General features: G+C 42.3%; 1 protein-coding gene across 3 annotated transcripts in view; it reads right to left on the bottom strand.

Moving 5' to 3' along the window:
• PDZD2 (PDZ domain containing 2) overlaps window positions 1-25,878 on the bottom strand; it is a 301,267-nt gene that overhangs the window by 32,588 nt on the left and 242,801 nt on the right. For all 3 annotated transcript variants that reach the window (XM_040421009.1, XM_040421011.1, XM_040421010.1), the window contains 7 exons: window positions 23,880-24,012; window positions 17,526-17,607; window positions 16,817-16,920; window positions 13,552-13,720; window positions 9,552-10,351; window positions 8,046-8,190; window positions 1,779-4,812 (listed from right to left, as the gene is read on the bottom strand). In XM_040421009.1, coding sequence (XP_040276943.1) covers window positions 1,779-4,812; window positions 8,046-8,190; window positions 9,552-10,351; window positions 13,552-13,720; window positions 16,817-16,920; window positions 17,526-17,607; window positions 23,880-24,012 — 4,467 coding nt within the window. The remainder of the gene's footprint in view (window positions 1-1,778; window positions 4,813-8,045; window positions 8,191-9,551; window positions 10,352-13,551; window positions 13,721-16,816; window positions 16,921-17,525; window positions 17,608-23,879; window positions 24,013-25,878) is intronic.

The following is a 25,878-nucleotide window of genomic DNA, read 5'->3' as shown; positions in this document are numbered from 1 at the left end:
ACTGCCCCCCACATAGCAATAACCCCACACTGCCCCCACATAGCAATTTCCCCCACACTGTCCCCACACAATAGTTTCCCCCACATAGTAGTCCCTCCCATAATAATTTGGCCCCACACAGCCCCATATAGTAATTTGCCCCCACACTGCCCCCACATAGTAGTGTGGGGGCAAATTACTATATGGGGCTGTGTGGGGCCAAATTATTATGGGAGGGACTACTATGTGGGGGAAACTATTGTGTGGGGACAGTGTGGGGGAAATTGCTATGTGGGGGCAGTGTGGGGTTATTGCTATGTGGGGGGCAGTGTGGGGAAATTTCTATGTGGGGGCAAATTACTATGTGGGGGAAACTATTGTGTGGGGGCAGTGTGGGGTAATTGCTATGTGGGGGCAGTGTGGGGTAATTTCTATGTGGGGGCAGTGTGGTGGAAATTACTATGTGGGGGAAAATTACTATCTAGGGGCAAATTACTATGTGGGGGCAGTGTGGGGGAAACTATTGTGTGGGGGTAATTTCTATGTGGGGGCAGAGTGGTGGAAATTACTATGTGGGGGCAGTGTGGGGGCAAATTACTATGTGGGGGAAATTACTATGTAGGGGCAGTGTGGGGCAAATTACTATGTAGGGGAAATTACTGTGTGGGGGCAAAGTACTATATGGGGGCAGTTTGGGGGAAATTACTGTGTGGGGGCAAATTACTATGGGGGAATTACTATGTGGGGGCAGTGTGGTGGAAATTACTATATGGGGGTGTTGCTATTGGGGAGGCACTTTAGGGGCAATTCTATTATTTTTGGGGACACTATACAGGGATTATTGCCTGGAGCACAATAGAGGGTGTTATTATTACTGGGGCACTCTAGGGGACATTATAGCTGCTGTGGACACTATAGGGACATTTGGGGTAATTTATCAAACTGGTGTAAAGTAGAACTGGCTTAGTTGCCCATAGCAGCCAATCAGATTCCACCTTTCATATTTGACAGCTCTTTTGGAAATCCAGTTCTACTTTACACCAGTTTGATAAATTACTCCAATTATGTCTATTAGGGTCACTATTTTTTAAGCAGTATAGTACCTTGGACATTGGGGGGCACAACGGGCACAGTACTGGAAGTGGCAGCAGGATGACACTGTGGGGACACCGGGATGAGGAGGAATTGAGAAATCTAACGTGTCTGTGTTACAAACTGTAGAGACGAGATGCGGCTGAAAGAATTTGCCATGGTGGTCTGGGTCAAATGGAGGTGAAGAGGAAAGAGAAGGTCTACATGACAGGAGATGTCACTGGATGTAAGAGGTATGTGGTGCTGTATTCTCCTCCATGTCTTTTTTATTATAATTATATGTATTTTAAATTTGGCGACCACATTTTTCAGTTTAGGACCCAATTTGGGGTATTTTTTTTTTGTCTGAAGATGTCATATGGCCTAAGAAGAGACTGTGGAGCTCATGAAGCACCGCAGCCTCTTCATACAAAAAAATAAAAATAAATTAAATCTGGGGGGGCCCAAGTTGGTTAGACAGCCCCGGGCCTATCATGCACTTAATCCGCCCCTGATGCTGGGAATTTAGCTTCACAACAGCAGGAGCGCCAAAGGTTGCTGACCACTGACCTATCTCATTACTGGTTGTCACAGTACAACCAGAAGGTTTTTGGTCCACATCATTGGTAATACACATATATCAAACGTACTGACTAAACAATCTCTTATTCCTACCTACACTGAAAAACATACACAAATATTACTTCTATAATGCCAACATGTCTTACCTGACTGACCAGAATCTTCTTGCAAGCTCCCAGTCTTCGGCGATTTCACCGTCATACCCGCCATTATCCTTAGAGCTTATCCGAGCAGACAAGGTGTCACTTGTAGGTGTGATCTCAAGTTCTGTTTTACACTGTAGATCTTTCGAATCGGTGGAGAAATCTTCACTGCACAGTTTGTCAAGGTCTGGCATGCTCAGTGCTCTCAGCTCCCGCAGCTTAGTACGTGACAGAGATGGTCGGATATGGCTTGAAGTTGTCCTGTTTTTCCTAACCTGCACACCTTGTACAGAGACCTCTGTCTTCTCAGTCCTGGTTGACTCAGGTACTGGATCTTCCTCTACAGGGCCCACAGGCATTTTTTCTGTTAAGGCCACACTTGATGGAGATTTTTTTATTTGTGTTGCTAAAGACACTTCACTTTGGCTGTCACAACAAGAACTTAAACTTCGTCTCAAAACCTTAGTGTTCTCACTGGATTGTGTCTGCAAGGTGACGGACCCTGAGGATCTTCTACTTAGAGGAGTCTTGGTAGAAAATGGAGTGTTATTAATTTCAATCACTCTCATGATGCTTTTATCGAAATTTACAAGATTTTCAAATGACTTAATCCTTTGCTTTACGGTCAGAGACGAGGCTGTTGTTTCGTGGGGCCAGTTGAGTTCATAATAATAGTTTCTCTTAATAGTCCTTAGCACATCACTCCTTAGAGAGTTCTTCCCCTTAGCGTCTTGTTTCTCCTCAGCTGCTTTAGATACATCTTGAACAATGCAGTCATCCATACTTTGATCTGATATCGGTGAAACAAGATGATCATCATTAAGACTTTCCTTTCCATGCATCATGTCCAGGTCCATGACATTGGGGAGTTGTATTGGCATTGAGTAAGTTCTTGTCACAGACTTAGCCCCACTAGGGGGCTTCTCTGTAAGCTTGTCCGGCTTGTGCTTCGGCGATTTAAAAACTAGAGCAAATTCCATATTGTTGGAAATACAGCTTTTTTGAGGAAGGTCATTTTTACAAGACATTTGGTGTCCACTTGACAATGAAGGTGATAATTTTACTTCCATGAATGTGCGTTGAATATCTTGGTTGTCCACTTGTTCTTCATTAACTGCGAGGGAAGCTACATGTTGTGTTTCATTTTTGGATGCAGTAAGGTTTATACATAGTCCATTTAGGCTTCGTCTTGATTTGCCGTCACTTACTGTGTCCATTTTTCTATTAGGACAACTGCTCGTTGCTTCAAGAGGAATTTTTCCTCCATTTTCCAGTCGTTTTTCCATATCCATACTAGTAATGTTTACCAAGGAACCATTCTCTTGGTATCCTTCAAGTGGACAATTTTTTGTTCCACCAAAATGTGACTTCTCGCTCAATGGTGCGTTTGTCTTGGGGCTTAAAGCAGTATAGGAATCTGCTTTAGACAGAGGTAGAAAAGACTTGTTCTTTTCTTCATACTCATAAGTTTTTGAATATCTGGTGCCCATCACTCTGGGAGAAGAAAGGGCATCTGTAATGGTGGACCTCTTATGAAGAAGTTTGGGTGATGGTTGGGGGGATGATTTTCTGCAGTCACGACTTTCAATCTTATTAGTGCTTGGTTTTGCTATATCAGTGTTTGGTCTGTTCCTGCTTTTAATGCAGAGACCTTTCAGCTTGGGTCCGGGTTTAGGCATCTGAGCACTTAACATAACCAAGCTACTCGGTGGCCTCTTATTTTCATGATGAACTTTTGCATTTACCTTATGTTCTGTTACAGTAGACGTTTTCATTGCTAAGCTTTTGCTTGTTTTTGTCTCTGTTTTCCCCTTTAGGTCTTTATCGTGTGTTGTCGGTGACTGGCTGCGTTTGCTCGTAGAGGGAGATTTGGTGACACCAATGGATTCTTGAGAACAAGCACTGAACCTTTTTTTATCATTTTCTACAGATGTTTTGCTATCAACATGTGAGGCCCCCACCGTGATGTGATCTTTTATACAGGATGGAGTGCTAGTGTCCATAGTACAACCAGATAAAGGCACAATTATATTACCTGTACTGATTACCTCCTTTCCATGATCTTTTGTATTTAAGGCACAACGATCATTAGGTTCCTGAGTATCTTCCTTAAGTAAAGCATCTATAAGAGTCTGATCTAGCATGTTTCCAGCAACCTCTTGGTCTGGGGAAATTGTACCGTGACTGGAGGTCTGTAGACTATTTACAGAATCTATATCCAGTTTCATAGGTCCACTATTAATCTGTGCTGGTGAATTAACCACAGACGTCCTCTGAATTTCAATATGATCTTTTTTGTAACCACAACATATTTCGATTTGCTCATCCTCAGAATCAGTGGTGGCCTGGGTTTCGGACACAAAAGACTGGTTCTGAAGAGAAGAAATCATATCACTGGTAGAATCGGAAGGAATTTCCAGTAAAGATTCACTGTCGGAGTCATCCACAGTTCCATACATCGAAGTTGAAATATCGATAGAGCTGCTTTCAAATTTTTCAGAGAGTGAGAAGTCATCGTTCACAAGGCTGCTAAAATTTCTACAGTAATTACCTAAAATGCTCTTATTAATGACCATGGTATTTTCAATGGGAATGGAGTCCAAAACGGAAAATCCCAGGTGGTTATTCAAACCACCAGTAGGACTGGCAGAGGTTTTAGATATACTAGATTGCTCCAGAGGTCTTACATCAAGATGACAGGAAGCTATTTGTTCTGGGATCGTACTAGCATCCACGCCATCACCTTGGTTCAACCCAATTTTAGACTGAGGAACAGGATCACAATCTTTTAACTCGTGAATAAACTCGTCGATGTTGGTGACGGGACTGCCACTACAGTGACCTGGAGAGGACCAATTTTTGGCTTCCAGTTGTTCCTCCTTTGTTTCCAGTTTAGAAGGAGATAACGTTGAGTCAACCATTGGAAAATCATTAATTTCACATTCTTGCGATTGTCCAGTTGATGTTACCTCTTTTTGGTCAGGTCTGCTTGTATCTGCTCCTGATGCCATAATAATGTGAGACAACCTGTCAACAGCTGTGAAAAGTAAAAATAGTCAATGGAATGGGACTTTCCAAAATGTCTTTCAGATCTCCAACAATCTGTTGAGCCGATAATAAAAGAGGCTGTCTTGCTAATTAATTTTTATTTATTTATCATTTTTTTTAAAGGCTCAGATCAGTGTAAAATAATAAAATAAGTCATACTGACCATAATGATTCTACACCATTGCTCCTGTTCTGAAGTTTCCTAGTCCCCGCTGGTTGTCTACTTCTTGATCCTTCTTAACAAACAGGAAATGACCACTCAGCCAATCGCTGGTTGAGGTGGGTCACCACTGTGGCAATTTCTGGTACGTTGAGAAAAGCCAGGAAGAAGTGACCAATAGAGACCAGGGAGCAGGAATGGCAGGGAATCAGTAAGTCAAATATGAATACTTTATGTATTTATTTTACACCATTCTTAACTTAAAAAAAAAAATATGTAACTGGCCAGACCCATTTAAAGGGCATCTGTTTGCAGATCTGTACCTATGACACTGGCTGACCTGTTACATGTGCACTTGGCAGCTGAAGGCATCGGTGTTGGTCCTATATTCATATGTGCCCGCATTACACCTAGAGGCTCTGCTCTCTCTGCAACTGTCACACCCTCTGCACTTTGATTGACAGGGGCAGGCAGGCGTGATCACGTTTAGGGTCCATTCACACGTCCGCAAAACACGGACACCGGCCATGCGTGTTCCGCATTTTGCGGACCGCACATGGCCGGCACTTTAATAGAAATGCTTTTTCTTGTCCGTGGTTGCACACAAGAATAGATTATGTGTGCCGCCCGCATCTTTTGCGGCCGCATTGAAAATGAATGGGTCCGCACCCTCTCCGCAAAATTGCGGAACGGATGCTGACCCAGTCAGTCCAGGTGCAGAGGGCGTGGCAGTTGCAGAGAGAAGAGCCTCTAGGTGTAATGGTAACGCCCCCGTTGCTCCTAGAGGCTCATTTCCATATATTAAAACATCAATTTTCTAAGCAATGCGGGCACAGATGAAGATGGGACCAACACAGATGCCTTCAGCTGCCAAGCGCACATGTAACAGGTCAGCCAGTGTCATAGGTACAAAACTGCTGACAGATGCCCTCTAACATCATTGTTGGCAATCAAAATTGTGTTTTCAGAAACAAAAAAAATACAGGAATTGTAGCAAACAAAACAGGAGTTCATCCTAGACTTACAGAATAGCTCACATTTTGTAGACCCAACTCAGTGTAACATCATACCAACTCAGGGAAAATCATAGCTCACATCTTATATCCAATACGGGGATAAAAATTTTAAAGAAGAAACACAAAGAGTGAAGCCCTTGACAATGCAAATGGTAGTACTGGAAATGGAAGACAAAAATTAGAATGTGAATGCGGAGATACGGAGCAGCAGGATTGCATCAATCAGAGTGGAGTTTCACAACGCAGGATCTATCATCTCTCTCCCTGTGAGTATATACAATATATGATTTATCTGAAACAGGGTCAGGATAGGATTGTCAGAGAAGACAGCTATCTGTGGACCTCCTGTCTAAGGAAGTGCATCACTATACCACTTCCATGTGACCAGAGGACAACTTAATCAGGACAGGGTTTTTAGGTGTCTTGTATAAGGAGAGAGCCATAAACTAGAAGTTAACAAGGATTAAATAACTGGTAGGACTGAAAAAAATTATAAAAATAAATGAATGAATCCTAGAAAGACCATCCTTATTGTCTGGAAGATTCCCTGAAAGACCTGGCAGAGAAAGCAAGAAGCAATTCTACTGATCTTCTCCATCTTCAGCTGGGGAAAGACTCAGGCGTTGCATTAGCTATATGTTTGAGGTTTAGCTAAGGCTTCTTTCACATCTGCGTTTTTGCTTCCGTCATGATAATACAACCGGCTGCATCCGTTATGAACAGATCCGGTTGTATTATCTCTAAAATGGCCATGATAGATCCGTCTCTAAAACCATTGTAAGTCAACAGGGGACAAATCCGTTTTCTTTTGTGTCCAAGAAAATGGATCCGGCACCCTTGACTTACATTGTGTGTCAGGACGGATCCACCTTGCTCCGCATGCTATGCCGGACAGAAAAAACGCAACCAAACGGAACGGAATGCATTCTGGTGCACTCCGTTTCGTTCAGTTCACTTTTGTCCCCATCGACAATCAATGGGAACAAAACTGAAGTGTTTTCCTCCGCTATTGAGATGCTATGACGGATCTCAATATGATGGTAGGTATTGGAAGAAAAAATAGTTTGGAAATCAGATTTCCAGCTACACAAACCCTTTTTTTTTTTTTTTTAAATCAAGAGTATGAGCCTCCGGCAAGGGCCGAGTGCTGCATACTAAACACGTTCTCCAAATATTTCATGCCTTGATTTGACAAGCCAAAGGCAATTTAGCTCGGGGCTCTACAGAACATATCTTAACAGCTCATTTATAGACACCGCAGGTAATGACATTAAGTGAAGGTTTAATGAAACCAGATGAACGTATATTCAGAGAGCATTTCAAAAACTGGACGAGGCTGCTGCAGAAGTTTAGTCTATAAGGAGTTTTTTTTTTTTGCTCCCTTATTGAATTCTTTCCCTTCATTTTTCACGAGACATCAAAGGCATCTGTAACACGGGGAATTTCACAGATTATAATCCCGCTGGTAAGTAATGAAAGGTGATTATATTTTATAACCTGCCATAAAAATGTATCAGTGATGATTTACATATCCAGCGAGCACCTTTAGGAGCCACATGTAGTTTTCGGGTCCCAGGAGGCAATTCTAAATACTGTTGTGCACAAGGGGCACTAAAATTACCATTATGCCAGCTAACCGTAAAGTATGTAAAGGGGGGCATATGAGGATACAGTAATGCCGGCCTAAGACAGGCACAAAGATAAATGATAAATGATGATAGATTAGATTCTTGTCAGATAAGTGGCAGCTCATCTCCCGCACTCCACTGACTGTTATGTACTTACTTGTCACTAAAACAAAAGGCTTCATACATAGAAAACACATATCATATGTAGTGTTGGACGAACTTGTCTTTTAAGTTCTGCGTCCAAAGTTCGGGCACGAGTTATCAAAGAATCGCTACCACGGACCGTAACGGAATTTGGAATCCATAACGGGATTCTTCGATAACCCAAACCCAAACTTTGGACGCAGAACTTAAAACAAACACTAATCATATACATAAAAGCAAGGATGGGGTGGGGTGGGGGGGGGGGGGGTTGTACCTGATACTGGCTTTCGGACTTCCAGTGTTACAGCTGAAGGTAAGCATTGAACGTAGTCACAGGTTTCTTGATAAGACATATCACTCACACGGATGCCATTAATGGATAGAATTTCATCTCCGGGAGCCAACTTTCCCATAGGTTCCTAATGGAATAATATCATAAAAAGATGGCTGTTCAGAAATTATGTTATTACCACAAAACATATCTGAAGACCAGTGATGTCACTCCTATGTGATGTAACATCTGGTGAGTAGCATATGGTCATGTTTGGACATGATTTTACAATTTTTATACAGGTGTACTCTACATGAACTGGAGTTACAAACTATATTATACTCCAGAGCTGCAATCACTATTCTGCTGGTGGAATCACTGTGTCATACATTACTTATCCTGTACTGACCCTGAGTTACATCCTGTATTATACTCCAGAGCTGCACTCACTATTCTGCTCGAGAAGTCTCTGTGTAAATACATTATTTATCCTGTACTGATCCTGAGTTACATCCTGTATTATACTCCAGAGCTGCACTCACTATTCTGCTGGTGGAGTTACTGTGTACATACATTACATTACTTATCCTGTACTGATCCTGAGTTACATCCTGTATTATACTCCAGAGCTGCACTCACTATTCTGCTCGAGAAGTCTCTGTGTAAATACATTATTTATCCTGTACTGATCCTGAGTTACATCCTGTATTATACTCCAGCGCTGCACTCACTATTCTGCTGGTGAAGTCATTGTGTACATACATTATTTATCCTGTAGATCCTGTATTATACTCCAGGGTTGCACTCATTATGCTGCCACTTTTTACTAAATATTAGTTTATTAGCCTACAAAACTCCAAAATGTTAGATGATCTCATTGGTGGGTGTCTCTTCATGGAGGCCCTACCATAGATAGACCCTTAACCAAGTGGCTCCACTCAGCTTAATTTAGAAGGTCAACAGACTTGCATTATGCACTGTAGTTCATCTTCACTTCAATAGGATCTTCACTGGGAGCCAGAGGCACATGTCCTGTAAAGAGTTACTAACCCCTCGCTCTAAAAATCTCTGGGGGTCTCAACCCTTGGACCACCACCAACGAGAACCTCAGAAACATAGAATGTGTCGGCAAATAAGAACCATTTGGCCCATCTAGTCTGCCAAATATACTGAATACTATGAATAGCCCCTGGCCCTATCTTATATGAAGGATGGCCTTATGCCTATCCCATGCATGATTAAACTCCTTCACTGTATTTGCAGCTACCACTTCTGCAGGAAGGCTATTCCATGCATCCACTACTCTCTCAGTAAAGTAATACTTCCTGATATTACTTTTAAACCTTTGCCCCTCTAATTTAAAACTAATTTAAAACTATGACAACTCTGCGATACATCAGACATCACCTATGGTATGAGATATGCTTTACATACGCATCTCAGATATTAGTGGCCATAAAGTCCACCTCACTTCAATAGACATGAACTGTTCAGTCGTTACTAGCTCACCTTATCTGTTTCTCCATGCAGCCTCAATCCGGCTATTATAATTCTCACAGGAGATTCTTTGATTTCCAGATCTAAACCAACAGACTCATATTCACTACACAGAAGTTCCACGGTTTCTGTGTTACATCTGCCCTGCACCTCTGCCCCTTCTGTCTTCTTCACCGGTGGGATCGTCTTTGTGGACTTGGGACACTGTTTATTGTCCTCATTTCTATGCTTGGAAGTACTAGGGCTCTTGGTGCTCATCATGCTCTTGACGCGGGTAACAGCTTTATGTTCCAGTTTTGGAGACCTCTTATTTTCTGACTGACCTTCTAATGGGTCTTTTATTCCCAAAGTGCTTGGACGTACATCAGTCTTGCCGGTGTATTCGAAAGACTTTATAGCCAAAAAAGGCCCGTCCGCACCATGCTCAAGAGTGCAGTCCTCTGACTCCACAGAACTGCAGCACGTAGACAACCCTGCCTCACCGATAACACTTCTAGGCAAGTCATCCGACTGGATCTCTTCATCGACATCCAGGGAAGAGGTGGTCATAACGATCCCGGAATCCTCATCGGCATTCTTTTTCTTAGTATCACAGAAAGGTCTGTCTTTTTTACCAAAGTCATCATCTTCGCTGCCCTCGTCATCATCGTAACAGACAATTCTTCTCTGTCTTTGAAGGGGACTTCTTATGGATTGTGGGCTTCCATCAATGCTGGACTGTCTAGAGGCAACATGTTTGCTTCCGGGACTTTGCGTCAGTCCATTTCTCAGAGGTAGGGAAAGCAAACCTTGACATTTTGTTCCGCCATTTCCTTTGTATGTAAAAATACAAACATATACAGTTATAATATGAATATTAAATGAAATGTTTCAAATTTTGTATAACCAACGGAGCAGACCTCCACCAGTCAAACTTGGCAATTTTAGCACCATATACAGTACAGACCAAAAGTTTGGACACACCTTCTCATTCAAAGAGTTTTCTTTATTTTCATGACTATGAAGGCATCAAAACTATGAATTAACACATGTGGAATTATATACATAGCAAACAAGTGTGAAACAACTGAAAATATGTCATATTCTAGGTTCTTCAAAGTAGCCACCTTTTGCTTTGATTACTGCTTTGCACACTCTTGGCATTCTCTTGATGAGCTTCAAGAGGTAGTCCCCTGAAATGGTCTTCCAACAGTCTTGAAGAAGTTCCCAGAGATGCTTAGCACTTGTTGGCCCTTTTGCCTTCACTCTGCGGTCCAGCTCACCCCAAACCATCTCGATTGGGTTCAGGTCCGGTGACTGTGGAGGCCAGGTCATCTGGCGCAGTACCCCATCACTCTCCTTCATGGTCAAATAGCCCTTACTTTCAAAGTTTTCCCAATTTTTCGGCTGACTGACTGACCTTCATTTCTTAAAGTAATGATGGCCACTCGTTTTTCTTTACTTAGCTGCTTTTTTCTTGCAATAATACAAATTCTAACAGTCTATTCAGTAGGACTATTAGCTGTGTATCCACCTGACTTCTCCTCAACGCAACTGATGGTCCCAACCCCAATTATAAGGCAAGAAATCCCACTTATTAAACCTGACAGGGCACACCTGTGACGTGAAAACCATTTCAGGGGACTACCTCTTGAAGCTCATCAAGAGAATGCCAAGAGTGTGCAAAGCAGTAATCAAAGCAAAAGGTGGCTACTTTGAAGAACCTAGAATATGACATATTTTCAGTTGTTTCACACTTGTTTGTCATGTATATAATTCCACATGTGTTAATTCATAGTTTTGATGCCTTTAGTGTGAATCTACAATTTTCATAGTCATGAAAATAAAGAAAACTCTTTGAATAAGAAGGTGTGTCCAAACTTTTGGTCTGTACTGTACATCACCCCCAATGCAAACGATAATATTCTCTGGACACATTGTTCATTTCTGTTATAACTTGTATGCCCACCTTGGGATTAAGTCTCACTGGTCGGTGCCAGGTAACTGGAACCCTCCCACCCCAATGTCCTAAATGACCAGTTACCCAATTAAGTTATCAGTGAAGATATGACAGGCATGCTCCCACTTACAGTATACATTTCCATATGAACAGACATTAAAAACTGGGACCCAGTCATTAAGTTCTAATTTCCTGCTTTTTAATTCTCCTCCTCAATGTGGTGAAGGGCAGCAGTCCAACACAGCTACTATACAACCCAAGAAGTAAATCTGGAACCCAAATGATGATTATAAAGGCAGATGATGATTATAAAAAAGTTTTGGGATCATTGTTTTTATTTCATTTATGTAGCTTTTATTGTCTAGAATTGTTCACATACATTCTGTACTCTGGGAAAATAAATGAGTCATGTAGACAGACAGCTTCAGGAGAACTATTTTTCCAAGAAAATGTCCATGGATTGGCCCTAATTCATGAGAACCACAAAAGAACTCCTAATTTATGTAGGGGCCCCTTCCAGCTCAAAGGGTCGGATACATAGCATCCGTGCGTGGAAATGAGTACCGTGAATATTCTGCATTATTACTGGGCTCCTACTTGGATTATGGCGCAATGTATTTTCCATTCACTAAAACAGCGGGGGAAAGGAATTTTTAAACGTTTTGGAGACGGCTTGTTTTTGACACTTGTGACATGTGCAACCTTTCTTGTGCTTGGAGCATGGCAGACATGAGCGTGACTCACACACCTCCATCACTGCCTTCAGAAACTGTTAGAAGGAATTTGGAATATAGTCCAGATCCTTGCAGAACGCTGAATTATACGTTTCACTTCTTCATATTTTGCTACCCCTGGATGGAGAACCAGAAATTCTGTATGGCTGGAGTTAGTAAGAGGATGTAGTAAGACATTCTCGCCATTTTGTGGCCCAAATGTCATATCCGAGATGTCCTGACCAGTTTTGGTGACGTGCAACACTTGAAAAAGTGGGAAATCACAAACACACTCTGCGCTACTATCACCAGCTGGTGCACCAGACGGTTATCCATCTTTATAAATGTCCCACTTTGTGTCCCTTTTGCTGCTAAGGTTCTGACACTATGCATGTCACATGCAGCCCTTTTTCTCACATTCGTGTCACTGATTCTTATAAGATGAGCAAGTTCTCATCCTGAAGATCTTTGCACTGCTATGGACCCTACCGCAACCTCTCCCACTTATATTGCCCCATCACGTGAAGCTCTGTCCTTACTAATATAATCTCATTGGTAACTTGGTCACTGCCACCAATAAAACCAGCACACTCATCTCCTACTGTTCCTATGGATCTGATGGTTTGGAGGATGCACATCACCCTACTCTTACCTCTACCTACCTCCCACTTATATTGCCCCATCATGTGAAGCCCTGTCCTTACTAATATAATTTCATGAATAACTTGGTCACTCCCACCAATAAAACCAACACAATCCTCTCCTTCTGCTTCCTGTGGATCTGATGGTTTGCAGGATACACGGCCTTATTAAACAACCATTTTGCCAAATAACCTATCATACTGTGACTGGGATATTGTTCCCCGTTGAAGAGACACATCAGTGTAAGGATACTTATTTCTCATGCATGGAAAAAAAGTACGCAAATTAGATCACCAGAGACACTCACTTGTAGACAACTTCTTGTCCCTCATCAGTACAAAGTAGGGAGCTGGTTGATCTTTACTGATGAGAGTCAAGAACCCAGAAACAGCTTTCTACAGACAGATGTCTCTGGTCAGGCTGGTATATAATCTGTAGTGGGTGCAGAAATTGCATTTGCATTTAGTCCCTGTGCAAGTAATGATGGCCATCTACTAGGTAAACCTCATCGGTTGCATGCAAGGGCATCTAGGAGGGCATATGAAGAACGTGCATTAGCAATAGTGAGGAGTTTTTTACGGAGGCAGAGCACATTTCGCAGCCAGGCATATCAAACACACTTCAAAAACCGGATGCCAGGTGCACTGTGGGTATTTAGGGTACAACAGATTTATCAGCACATAGACAAAGCCTGTTTGGATGGTGATGGAAATCTTACTGGCAGGACTGAAAGGAGCAGTGTTTTCCTCCATTGAGTTGCTCGCACTCCTCACTCGCAGCTGGTCTTCGTCACTAGAGCCAGTTACCACCGTGTCCGACAACGAGGACTGGCTGGGGGCATCCTGTGAGAAGTATTGAGATAGTTCCCCTTCAGAACTTACCGAGCCCTGCTTGGAAAAAGCACAGGTGTCAGGAGCTATGTTTTAGGGTTTGTTCTGACGTTGCAGTTTTAAGGTTTTTCCTTTTTGTCATTTTCGTTGGTACAGTTAGCAATCAAATATATATTACATTTCTCATTATAATATGAAATATTTGAAAATACAATAAATGGATCTTAGATCACAGGACATTTTAAAGGTAAGGTATCACCACATAACCAGATAGTCCAAAGCAAACACAGACGGCACTCCGTTGTTCTCAGTGGCGTGGTGCACGTGTCAGGGGTCGACTTCCCATGCGCAAAGCAAGAGAGAAGACCGGTACTCACTGTATAGCAATTATTCTTCTTTATTAGTCACATAGGGTACAATTGTGACGCGTTTTGGCTCTAATGATGAGCCTTTCTGAAACTGACCTTATAACCAGATAGTGACATTTTATTTTCTATTCAGTTTTTATTCTCTGATTTTAGCTTTTTATTCTAGTTTCTGTACATGATTATGGGAAGGACACTCTTGACTGAGCTGCTGTTTAACAGCTTTCAGAGATTTACTTTATAACAGCAGCCAAACGGACAATAGGAAACCAGTGTATGGTGGTGACCTTTTGACTTCTATGGGAGAGAGTGGGCATAAGAGGGGCATGCTCTGTGAACTGTGCAGAGGTCACTATGCAGGAAGGGAGAGGAGGTGACTTGTGTTCATCCGACATACTGACTTTTGTGGGAAAGTGTTGTGGGCACACTTTGTGAATTGTGCAGAGGTCACTGTGCAGAGAGGGGGAGGAGATGAGCTGTGTCGATCAGATTTATTGACTTCTATGCGAGAGTGTTTTGGGCATGCTCTGTGGACTGTGCAGAGGTCACTGTGCAGAGAGGGGGAGGAGATGAGCTGTGGCCATCAGATTTATTGACTTCTATGCGAGAGTGTTTTGGGCATGCTCTGTGGACTGTGCAGAGGTCACTGTGCAGAGAGGGGGAGGAGATGAGCTGTGTCCATCAGATTTATTGACTTCTATGCAAGAGTGTTTTGGGCATGCTCTGTGAACTGTGCAGAGGTCACTGTGCAGGGAGTAGGAGGAGGTGAGCAACTTATTGTGAATGGTGGATCCTGTGGTATCTATATATAAATGCTACATATCATTGTAATTCTGTTTATGATGATAATGAGAGGACTGCTGAGAAGTCAACAGAACTGGAAGTGTCAGGGCATTATTAGGATTTTTCTTAATAGAGAGAGAAATGTTTAACTGCAAAACTTAATCTAAACAATAGGTTATTTTCCGATAAAGCAAAGAGGGTCTTTGGGTGTAAAAAAATATATATATTGAAGAGGCTTTCGCATTACAGTAATCTAATGGCATGTTGCTGGGATTTGTGTTCAGAGGGGCTTCAACTGCTCAGACCCACACAATCCTTAGAATGAACAACTGATAGCGAAGGCTCTGTTCACATCTAGAGAAAATGTGGGCTTTGTGCTGGAACTTCTGTCAAGGCTTTGATGGCAAGAATAGCGAAGAATTGAGCATTAAAGGGGTTGTGCAGCCAGTAAATATTGATGACCTCTCCCCAGGATAGGTCAATATCTGAAAGATGGGAGTCCGACCCCCAGCTGTCTGAGGAGTAGGCGACACTTGTGCGAGTGATATTTCCTCTTCAAAATAACACTGCGTGTCGTCTCAGAAGTCTTGGCGGCTCACTATAATTACAAGTCCTTGTTCCATTCACCTAAATGGCAGAAAACATTTGTAATTACACTGCGCCGCTGAAAACGAGACGACATGCCTTGTTACTTTGAAGAAGAAGTAGCACTTGCAGGAACGCTGCCTTCTATTCAAACAGCTGATCAGCAGGAGTGCCGGGGTAGGGGGGGGGGGGCGGACGCCCACCGATCAGATGTTGATGACCTAGGCTGAGAATAGGTCATCTATATGTACTGGCTACCATCAAAATAACGGAGACCTGAGCGATCTCCAGACCCAGTTTTAAGTCAGTTGGGTCCATCGGTGATGCCATGTCATGTGGCTGTGTTGCAGCCTAAGAGGCCTCAGTTTCTTCGTTTTCTGGATCAGTGGGGCCCCAGAGGTCACACCCTACTGGTCAAAATCCTCTGGAACATCCCTGTAATATGTTTTTACATTCTAATAAGGGAATACCTCTTTAAAGTGCCACGCCAGTAGAAATGCACAAGCTTTTATCAGTCCTGACCCATAACCAGAGTCCTACATAGAATAAAGATCACTATAAAAAGAATCTCAAAGGGAGTCCCAGTTTATTATACACCCTGTCTGACGAATGTAGCACCCGTCTAAACCTACTTCCTCAAGTCTTTTGGTGCTTCCTTCCCTTCTGTGTCATTCAACATCACATTTCCCTTTATAGAAATGAAGCTTTAAATTAAATTTACCAATTGGGAACCAGTGCGGTAAACTGGAGCTTCTCTATGAGCCCCACTATGAACTGAGAACCTAGAAAAGGAGACTCCGTTGTGTCAGACTGACCCTGCAAAAAGTTTAAAGGGAACCTGTCACCAGTTTTATGGTGTCCTAACTAAGGGCAACATAAATAAGTGACTGATTCTCTTAGCACAATGCTGGGTCACTTTCTTTAATTGACCCAGTCAATCTGCCAACATCTTGTATTGAAAAGCTCCAGCTGATAATGATGAGTCCTGAATATTCATGAGCTCCTGACAATCCCCGCCCACCTGCTGCTGATTGACAGTTATTTTCCATATGAATCAGCAGCAGGTGGGCAGGGGAGTGGCTATAGCTCTGAATTAAATATACGCTGGACTCAATGACATCACGCTGGACTCAAATCAGCTCATTAGCATGCGGCACCTTTGTGTGTATATTATGAGGTATCCATCTGTCACACCAGTAAGTGAATACATCTAAGGTACTTTTTAGTAGTTAATGAATGTATATAATTAGTTAGATTATAATCAAATATCCACATGACAGGTTCCCTTTAAGCTTCTATTATATTCCTATTTTTTTTTTTTCAATGTACATCAAAAGAATAAAGAAAAGCACTAGTGTGTATGAGAGCTTAGTGGTTGTGGGCCCTGTAATCTGTCTATGAGAATTATTTGTGCTCTCACCCGACTAGCCGGCTCCAGGAAACGTTTCATTGTCCAGCTGAGTGGCGCTTGTCCATCTCCTTGCTTCGGTTTCACAGTTGGAGAAGGGCTCTTGGAATGGAGGCCTGAGCATATAGTGATAGGTAAGAAGATAAAATGACATTAAACGTCCGTGTCTGCAGATTATTTGTATAGGATTCAATTATGGGATGCTCTCCCACACATACAGGGAACAATTTGGATCAAAGAACATATTATAAAATGTATAAAACCGCCATTAATAAAAAATAAAAGGAAAAAAAATGAATACTTTGTGTTTTAAGGGGTTGTCTGGATTATAAACCTTCTCATTCAGGATATTCATCAACTAGCCAGGTGAGAGAGCAGCTTTAAAGAGCATCTCCTCTATGGAGGACCCAATATATCCATTCACTCCACTGATTTCAATGAGAACTATGTAATACTTCATTTCCCCTGTGGTGGTGCTGCAGGGAAATTGAACACTTCGATCCAGGTTCAAATACAGATTACAATTGGTCATTGGAGGTATACGCATCAAAACACCATAAAATCAGTGCGTTATTTTTTGAGGCTAGAAAATAGCAAAGATCTAGAAAATAGCAAGAAACTGAATCACAAAGAATATTAAAAAGTTGTAATATTTTTCACTCTACAAGCTGTAGCGATCATCCTTTGTGTTTTCGGTAACTCATTAGGATTATTAACTTGCCTGTGATGTGAGAATTCCCAGGGTCCCTGCTCTCGCGATGGGTGGTACGAGTGATGGCTTCATCCATTTCTTGTTCCGACATCTTTAGGTAATAAGAAATAAGACATCAAGTTGTGCAGTGGAATAGACTGGCAGAAATGTTCACATAGTAAGACAAGGCTTCTTCTTTTTTCCTGCATCCTACTCTGTTCTACTTAATACAAAATCACAGCGACAGCGCATTCCTCTGAGAACAGAGGAAGCAAGAAAGACAGCAGTCCTGTTTATAGTGTATTTCCCCTTTAAATCTATGGACAAAAGCAGTAAGAACATGGTAAGTGAATTGTGCCAAATGTATTAATTTATTATACACCAGAGCTGCATTCGCTATTACGAAGTGTACCTGCATAACATTACTTAATCTGTATTGATCCTAAGTTACACCCTGTATTATACTCCAGAGCTAAACTCAAAATTCTGCTGGTGGAGTCACTGTGTACATACATTACATTTCTTATCACATACTGATCCTGAGTTACATCCTGTATTAGGCTACATGCCCACGAACGTTGTTTGTTTCTGTGTTCGTTCCGTTTTTTTTGCGGATAGGATGCGGACCCATTCATTTCAATGGGTCCGCAAAAAATGCGGACAGCACACCGTGTGCTGTCTGCATCAGTATCTCCGTTCCGTAGCTCCGCAAAAAAAATAGTACATGTCCTATTTTTTTCTAGTTTGTGGACAAGTTTAGGCATTATTACAATGGATCCGCAAAAAAAAAAACTGATGCCATACGGACGTCAAAACACATACGGTCGTGTGCATGTAGCCTTATACAGAGCTGACCTCACTATTCTGCTGGTGGAGTCACTGTGTATATACACATTACTTATCCTGTACTGATCCTGAGTTACATCCTGTATTATACTCCAGAGCTGCACTCACTATTCTGCTGGTGGAGTCACTGTGTATATACACATTACTTATCCTGTACTGATCCTGAGTTACATCCTGTCTTATACTCCAGAGCTGCACTCACTATTCTGCTGGTGGAGTCACTGTGTACATACATAACTTATCCTGTACTGATCCTGAGTTACATCCTGTATTATACTCCAGAGCTGAACTCACTATGTATATACATTACTTATCCTCTACTCATCCTACGTTACATTACCTTACACTCCAGAGCTGCACTCACTATTCTTCTGGTGGAGTCACTGTGTAAATACATTACATTACTTATCCTGTACTGATCCTGAGTTACAACCTATGTTATCCAGAGCTGCACTCAGTATTCTGCTGGCCTCAGAACCAAAATCTCCAGCATTCCCTGCTTGTTCAGTGTCTGACCTGCATTCTCTGCTATAGCATCACTGACATTTGTGGATAGTCTGTAGGGTTCATCAGTGTTCAAGCTGCAATTAACCCTTTTTTTTTATTGTATTCAGCATGTACGGGGCAGTGTTCCCCTTTGGCCTTCTCTCCTTGCATAGTGAGGCCATAAAAGTCTTTACAAGATTATGACTCTATCTCTCTATGCACAAAATGAGCGGCTGCTGAACGGAAATGAAGCTGAGTCCCCTGGATATCATCATCTGTGAGAATTTTGGAAAAAAACTACATGTGTATGAGAGCAAAAAAAAAAAAAGCAAGGACGGACATGTGTTTTTTATTGTTCCTGAGCAAATACCATTTTATATTAGCTGGAAAGTAAGCTGCAGGAATAAGAAGTGCAAGCTCTGGAAAGACATTTTCTGATGCATCTTTATTTCATTATTATGTAGGCAACGAGACACAGAGCAATGGGAAGATTGTCACGAAACATCAGACTTTGCAGAATAGTTTTCCATGTGGGCCATGCATGGCCAGATCCTGAGATCCAGCTGCTGAGTACTTTGGGTGGATCCTTGCATGCTCAGCCTTCAATATCTGCAATGTCAATGGTTCTTAGAGGATCTGTGGGTCTTAGGGCCCTTTTATACGGGTCGATGATCAGCGATGAACAGTCATATCATGGGAACATGACGCCGATCGCACCTTTATGTGCAGCAGTAAAAGTGCTTGTTTTTCGGCAACACATCGACCTATGGAGACAGGGATGTGCTGCCGGCAAACCTTAATGCCGCGATGACAAACGATCATATTAGCCGTGGTTTGACAGCACTCTCTCTTTTGTCTGCTGATCGACGGGCGTGTTTACACGGGGCAATGTTTGGGAATGATCTGTTCACCGGGTCAAAACAGGGCCTTTTAGTTGACTTCAGGCTCCATTGACATTAATTGAAGTCATCTCTCAAGAAATGTAAAACGTTTCCGGCAATCTTTCCGCCAACGATAAAATTAGTGGTGGTTGATCTACAGCTATTAATCTGTCTAGACATGAGATTGCGCCTAACTAAAATAAAGGTAAATGAAAGCACATAGAATAGAACCATTACTAAAAGGAAGGTGAACCTCTGGAGGACCAAAGATGAAAGGAGTTATCTGGTTCGGAAAACACATTTTCAAATACCCCAACAAGGAAATTCTAGGTTAGTAGAAGGGGCTCCCCATTTAAAACCTACAGAGAGACTCTCTATCTAGAGGACCAAGCATGCCCATGAACATGAAGAACCCATTCATTGTATGTGAATTGTGCAATGCTTCATTTCTCCAGTGGTGGCGCTGCAGAGGAAATCAACACTTGGTTCTTCCACAAATTACAGCAGATCACTTGATGTGCCAGCAATGTGACACCTTGTGATCAGCATATCATCTAGAAACACTTCTAACAAAAAGGAGTGTCCAAAGCTGAGAAGCCCTTTAAACCCATCAACAGTCTCATTAAAATTGGAAAAGCCCTCCCGAAAATGTCACTTTTTTGTTGTTGCAGATGTTGAATTTATGTCTGAAGTAAATGTAGTTAGGACACAAATGCATTTTTATCCCCTGAGTGACATGACCAATTTTAGTTTTAAGGACCAGTAACATTTTTCCCCTAACATTTTAAGGTGGAAGATGAAAAAAACTGCAATTTTAACATTATTTTGTGAGATTTATTTTTACAGTGTTCACTGTACTTCATTCCATGGATCAGTACGATTATGATGTTTGTATTTATATGAACTTATATATTTTTTAAATATGTTTTCTCTTCTCCCTGCAACCTGTCCCCTCCCCCAATGCCCATCTCTCCTTTTCCACAGCCAGGTGAAGGGGTGGGTCTGCTTTAACGCTTCATATTTTGGGCATGGTAACAGCTAGACATATGGGGCTGGTCTTGTTTGAAAGCTGACAGAACAAGACCAAAATGGCAGCATTATCTTCTCTACATCAGGAGATATAACTGTTAGAAATCTAGTGTGGAATGAAAGCAGATCAATTTCAGCTGCTATCACTCCCGACAGATTTTTTCTCCCGATGTAGAGGAGATCATGTTGCCATCCTGTTCTTGTTTTAAGCTTGTTGGGCTGTCAGCTTTCAAACAAGACTAGTCCCATATTTCAAGATGTTACCAAGCTGGAGATATGAGGGTTTAAATCAGGCCTACACCCTTCGCCTGCTGTCCAAGCTGTGCTCGGGCTGAACTGTTTGTGAATTTTCTCAAAGGCTGAGTAGATCTTGGGCAAAACTGTTAAAGTCTTGAAGAATGACAAAGCAGTAACTTTTATTCTTTGGGCCCCAGAACCTTCTACAAACATCAGTAGGATCCAGCCATTTTTTTTTTACTTCTTGGGGAATAACAATAATTTTCCAGCATAAAGTGTATATTAATTCCCCCACATATTTGATGGGTCAATACACTGGTGGATTCAAATCAGTGGCCATCTATGTAATACAAGGGCTTGAGTCCCTCAGGATCCGTTTTGGCTCATAAAGTGGAGGTCCAAAATATAGTCTAAAATATACTTTTTGAGTGTGGTAGGAAACCCATGCAAACACGGGGAGAACCAGAAACTTCTTTCAAATGTTGCCCATGGTTGAATTCAAACTCAGGACCCAAGCACTGCAACAGTGCTAACCACTGAGCCAACCTGCTGTACTTTTTGGACTCATTAACTTGGATCAGTAACTGTAGCACCACCGATATTGGCCCCTATAACTCCAATAGCTATAGCACAATGTAGGTCTATTTCATATCTGTGCAGCCACAATAATTCGCCTCCTGATAGAAGACGCCAAGTTGTAGTGAAATAAAGACGCCGCTTGTCTCGGAGCTTTCATATTTTTGAGTAACATTGCGTTATTTTCCAATGCATTCTCCCAAAAGAAAGACATCAGACGCAAAGGTCGCGGTCAATAAACCGAGCCATAAAGCAGGCGGCTCCAGGGACATCATCATTTCATCCTCCACATCTTATCCTGTGGCTTAAGTTCTTTATTGTGGCTGTTTACAGGAAAGCCACAAGTAATGAGAAGCTTCTGTGTCTGAGTGAGAAAGCCAGAAGGGAACACGTTCGGCATATTAAAGAGACCTCACAATAAAAGTGCTCTCATCAGTCTCCTACTATCAGTCTCAGAATGGGCCCTTTCCTAATACACTGTTCATATAAAATGCTTGCTGTTGTCAAGATCCCAGCTTGTTAGGGCTTGTGTTTTATATAATCATAACTAGGTACCTATATGCAGCCATTCTCAGGTTTACAGGTCCCAAAGGTCACATTTTATTCTAATCGAGCCACGGGGCTAGAGAAAAAAGGTATATTTTTTTGCAAACCCCTTTTGAAGCCTTAGGACTAGGACGATATAAACATCCTATCATGTGTAGCAACTAGAGGGTAAAACCTTGATTACAAAGCATGTAAGGCAGGGTTTCTTAACTTCGGTCCTCGGGACCCACCTACCGGTCAGGATTTGAGAATATCCCACAGAATGAATACCTGTGGTAAGTCCTGATGCATGGACACTAGTTATATCAGCTGCTCAATACTAAGAAAATCCTGAAAACATGATTGGTAGGTGGGTCCCGAGGACCGGAGTTGAGAAACCCAGAGTAAGGGTTACATGTGGGATGTAGCTCCTCGGCCTAAGACATCAGGGAGATTCCAAAGATGGGAATAAAAATGTATTTCTTATGTCCCCATTTATATAGGACATACCGCAACCTATAGCATCTGCTTCACGAACGGTATATAAGAGCCCTTTTAGCACACTAAAAAGGGACTCTGGACTCCCTACACAAATACAGACTGGACACCGGACTCCGTAAATAAAGAAACAGACCACAGACCACCACTATATACAGACCACCAAACGTATACAAATCCCAGGCCAGACTGAACTCTGCATACAGACCCCAGACCAGACCTATCTGTATCCAGACCCTAGACCAGACCCCTCTACCTATTTACAGATGCCAGACCAGACCCCCAACTACCCTTTTACAGATCTCAGACTTGACGTTTCCCAATTTCATGACTCACTTGCTGTCAGGACTTTGCATCGGGGAGTTGGGAAGGTGCAGAAATGGGGAGAAGGGAGTATGTGGGGCATCCAGGAAATCTCCTGGGAGTCTCCCAGACTTTCAGGGAGAGTTGGCTAAGATTAAATGGACTTGCTTATTAAAAGTTACACTGCACTTCCCAAACCTACAGGATTCCGCTTGTAATTTAGGATATTTTGGAAGCTGACAATGATGTTCATTTGGAGTAACAAATATGACTATGTCTCCCATGAACAGACGTAAGAACTGTATTATTATGTAATGGATCAAGTTGTGTTTCCAGTGGGATTTATTCATCTACTAATAGGGGATACGTTTTTGCTCCAGGGAAAATTGTTTTCATACTTTGGCAGACTGACTGAAAAGATCGCTCATGGCTGCACGTGACTAAACAGGTCCCAGTATATCACATCAAAGATGACTAATCAGAGACATTCCAGCCTGTAACTTCTACAGGCTGGAAGATCATCCATCAACATAGGATCTTATAATCCGACAGAATGTCAAGATGGGCATTTAAAAAACTGAATGGTCTTCAATATCTGTAGCCCGGGCAACCTCTGAGGTCACTCCAGGAGTTCCAGTCTTCTGTGGGGATGAGGACCCCGGGCTATTGACTGTCCCAGGTTAGTCCCTTGGCACACCTACAGAACTGTACATGCAGCGATTGCTTCATGAAACTCTGCCTTCTTATGCAGACTTGTGGGTCAGACTACAAACAAGATTTGTTTGTCGTCTGTAACCATGGAGACACACAGAGTCTGCATATTTGCTGTATACGCAATCAAGACTTTTGGAAAGTTTCTTCTGGTTTTATTTCAGAGGCAATAAAGCCATGAAAGAAAAAAAAAGGGTGTGCAAAAGCAGACCTACCATTCAATCACCCTTTTGTCACCATGTATCCTTTATCGTACAATTGCTTCCATAGTGAATGGACCCGGCCTGCTCACCTTTGGGTTTGGGTGGCGACTGATGATCAGGCTTACAGGACCCGGCCCACATTCGCTCAATATGGCGTATGCCTCACTCAGCGCTGCATGACGAAGACTCACAGAGTCAGCTTCCAATATCTGATCACCTCGGCTGCATAAAAAAAATAAAAAAACGGATTAATCAATGTAGATAAAGCAGATATTTTTTTGTCATAACAGTAGATCTCCCATTAGGACAACAGTAATCATGATGCAAGAAATCAAGATGTTTCAGGATTTTAATCACGCGAGACCCAGAGAAAACAAGCTACAAGAGTGACTGTAAGCTTTCTCATTTCTGTGTGGGTGCTATAATGTAGGAAATAGAGGTAAATTAAAGGGAACCTCTAAAGCTGAGCATGGTGGCCTGTTACGGACAGGTCTGGCAGTAGGTTGGATGGTAGCCTGGGCACTACTTTCTACTGATTAGCCCCTTACCAGTCAGTGCCCAAATTATACAATGAAAATATTACCATATAATATAGTTCCCACATATTGCCATAAGGTACCCAAATAACTCCGCCAGTTGGTTTCCTAAATAATGCCACCTAATCAAGAAACTAGGGAATGTAGTTGCCTTTCCATAGTCTTTGCACCAAATGTGGGATCGGAGGTGCAACATTCAGGTCCCCAAGCCATGAAGGCCAGTGATGAGCTGAGCAGATTAAGGGGAATCTCTCACCACATACATACCTCTAAATAAAGTCTTGACCGGAGAATCCAACGCACTTTGTCCCATCCTGATCAGTGGGCCCAATTCTGAGAAATAAACAATTTAAGACTATGCAAATTAGCTCCTTGGTGCAAAGAGGGTGTTGCCCTTGCACCTCAACCTCCACTCACTTTCTGTGCTGGCCGCGCCCCCTCTTCCACTTTAAGGGCTAGGCAGTGTACAAGCAATGACGCCTGGCCCTGAACTCTCGCGCCTGCGCTTTCACCTCTGTCATCTGCACACGTGCAGTACAGGGCTGAAGCTCCCCGGGCAGATGGAATCTGTACTGCGCAGTACAGCACAGAAAGTAAATGGCGCTTTAGGTGCAACGGCCATGCCCTTCTTGCACCAAGGTGCTCATTTGCATTATATACAATCACTTATTTCTCTGAACTGGGGACAATGATCAGAATGGGACAAAGTTCATTGGATTTAGCTGCCAAGCACACGTCTATATAGTCAGATGGCTTTATTTGCAAGTAATTGGTGACAGATTCCCTTTAATATTCAGTATTGTAAGGAATAAATTAGTGTAAGAGTAAGTTTTTATGTTAACTGTAATGTACTGAACAGAATCCCTGCTTCATCTTTGCTCCATCGGACTTTCCTACTTCACAGACAGCTTTCCTTGTATGAGCATACTTTCAGAAATAGCTGTAACACCGCCCACTGGACTCCTAGGCGGGTACCACCCTCTAGGGCACATGGGCAGGGGTGTTCCTGATGAGACATATAAAGTTTAATGGTCACTCGGACCTAAGCCTCTCTGACTAGTAGTTATAAAATTTTTCCTTTATTATTATTAACTCTTTAAAATACATATAATTCTTGGGAACTAACTTAAAATTCCTCAGGGAAATCCGGGTTCGGGATCTATCTCCTGTTTAATATATGTGTGTTCAGATTGAACTTGTCAGGGCGAATTATCAAATCACCCCTCAAGTCTCACAACTCTGCGATTTCACTATAAATGACACTATCTAGAAACAATTTCCCACTTTGGGGTCCCTACCTCTAAATCCCTGAACTAAAATCTATTCCTGCATCCCTACATGTTTCGCCGTATATTTCGGTACCTGGGCTTTTGACCCTTCGGTTTCTAAACTTTCTGTGGACGGGATCAATCCATCCAATCACCGTATATTCTACAAGTGATGGACACCATTCCGACCACTCAGTTGCGGGTACAGGCGCACTCTTGCATCGTCACTCTGGCCATACTGATGACATCATCAGGGTGATGCATCACGCATGCGCCAATACTTA

The sequence above is a fragment of the Bufo bufo genome, chromosome 2, assembly GCF_905171765.1.
Source record: "Bufo bufo chromosome 2, aBufBuf1.1, whole genome shotgun sequence".
In the NCBI taxonomy this organism is placed as follows: domain Eukaryota; kingdom Metazoa; phylum Chordata; class Amphibia; order Anura; family Bufonidae; genus Bufo; species Bufo bufo.
The sequence above is the reverse complement of the archived record's forward strand: the minus strand, read 5'-3'. Positions and strand labels throughout refer to the sequence as shown.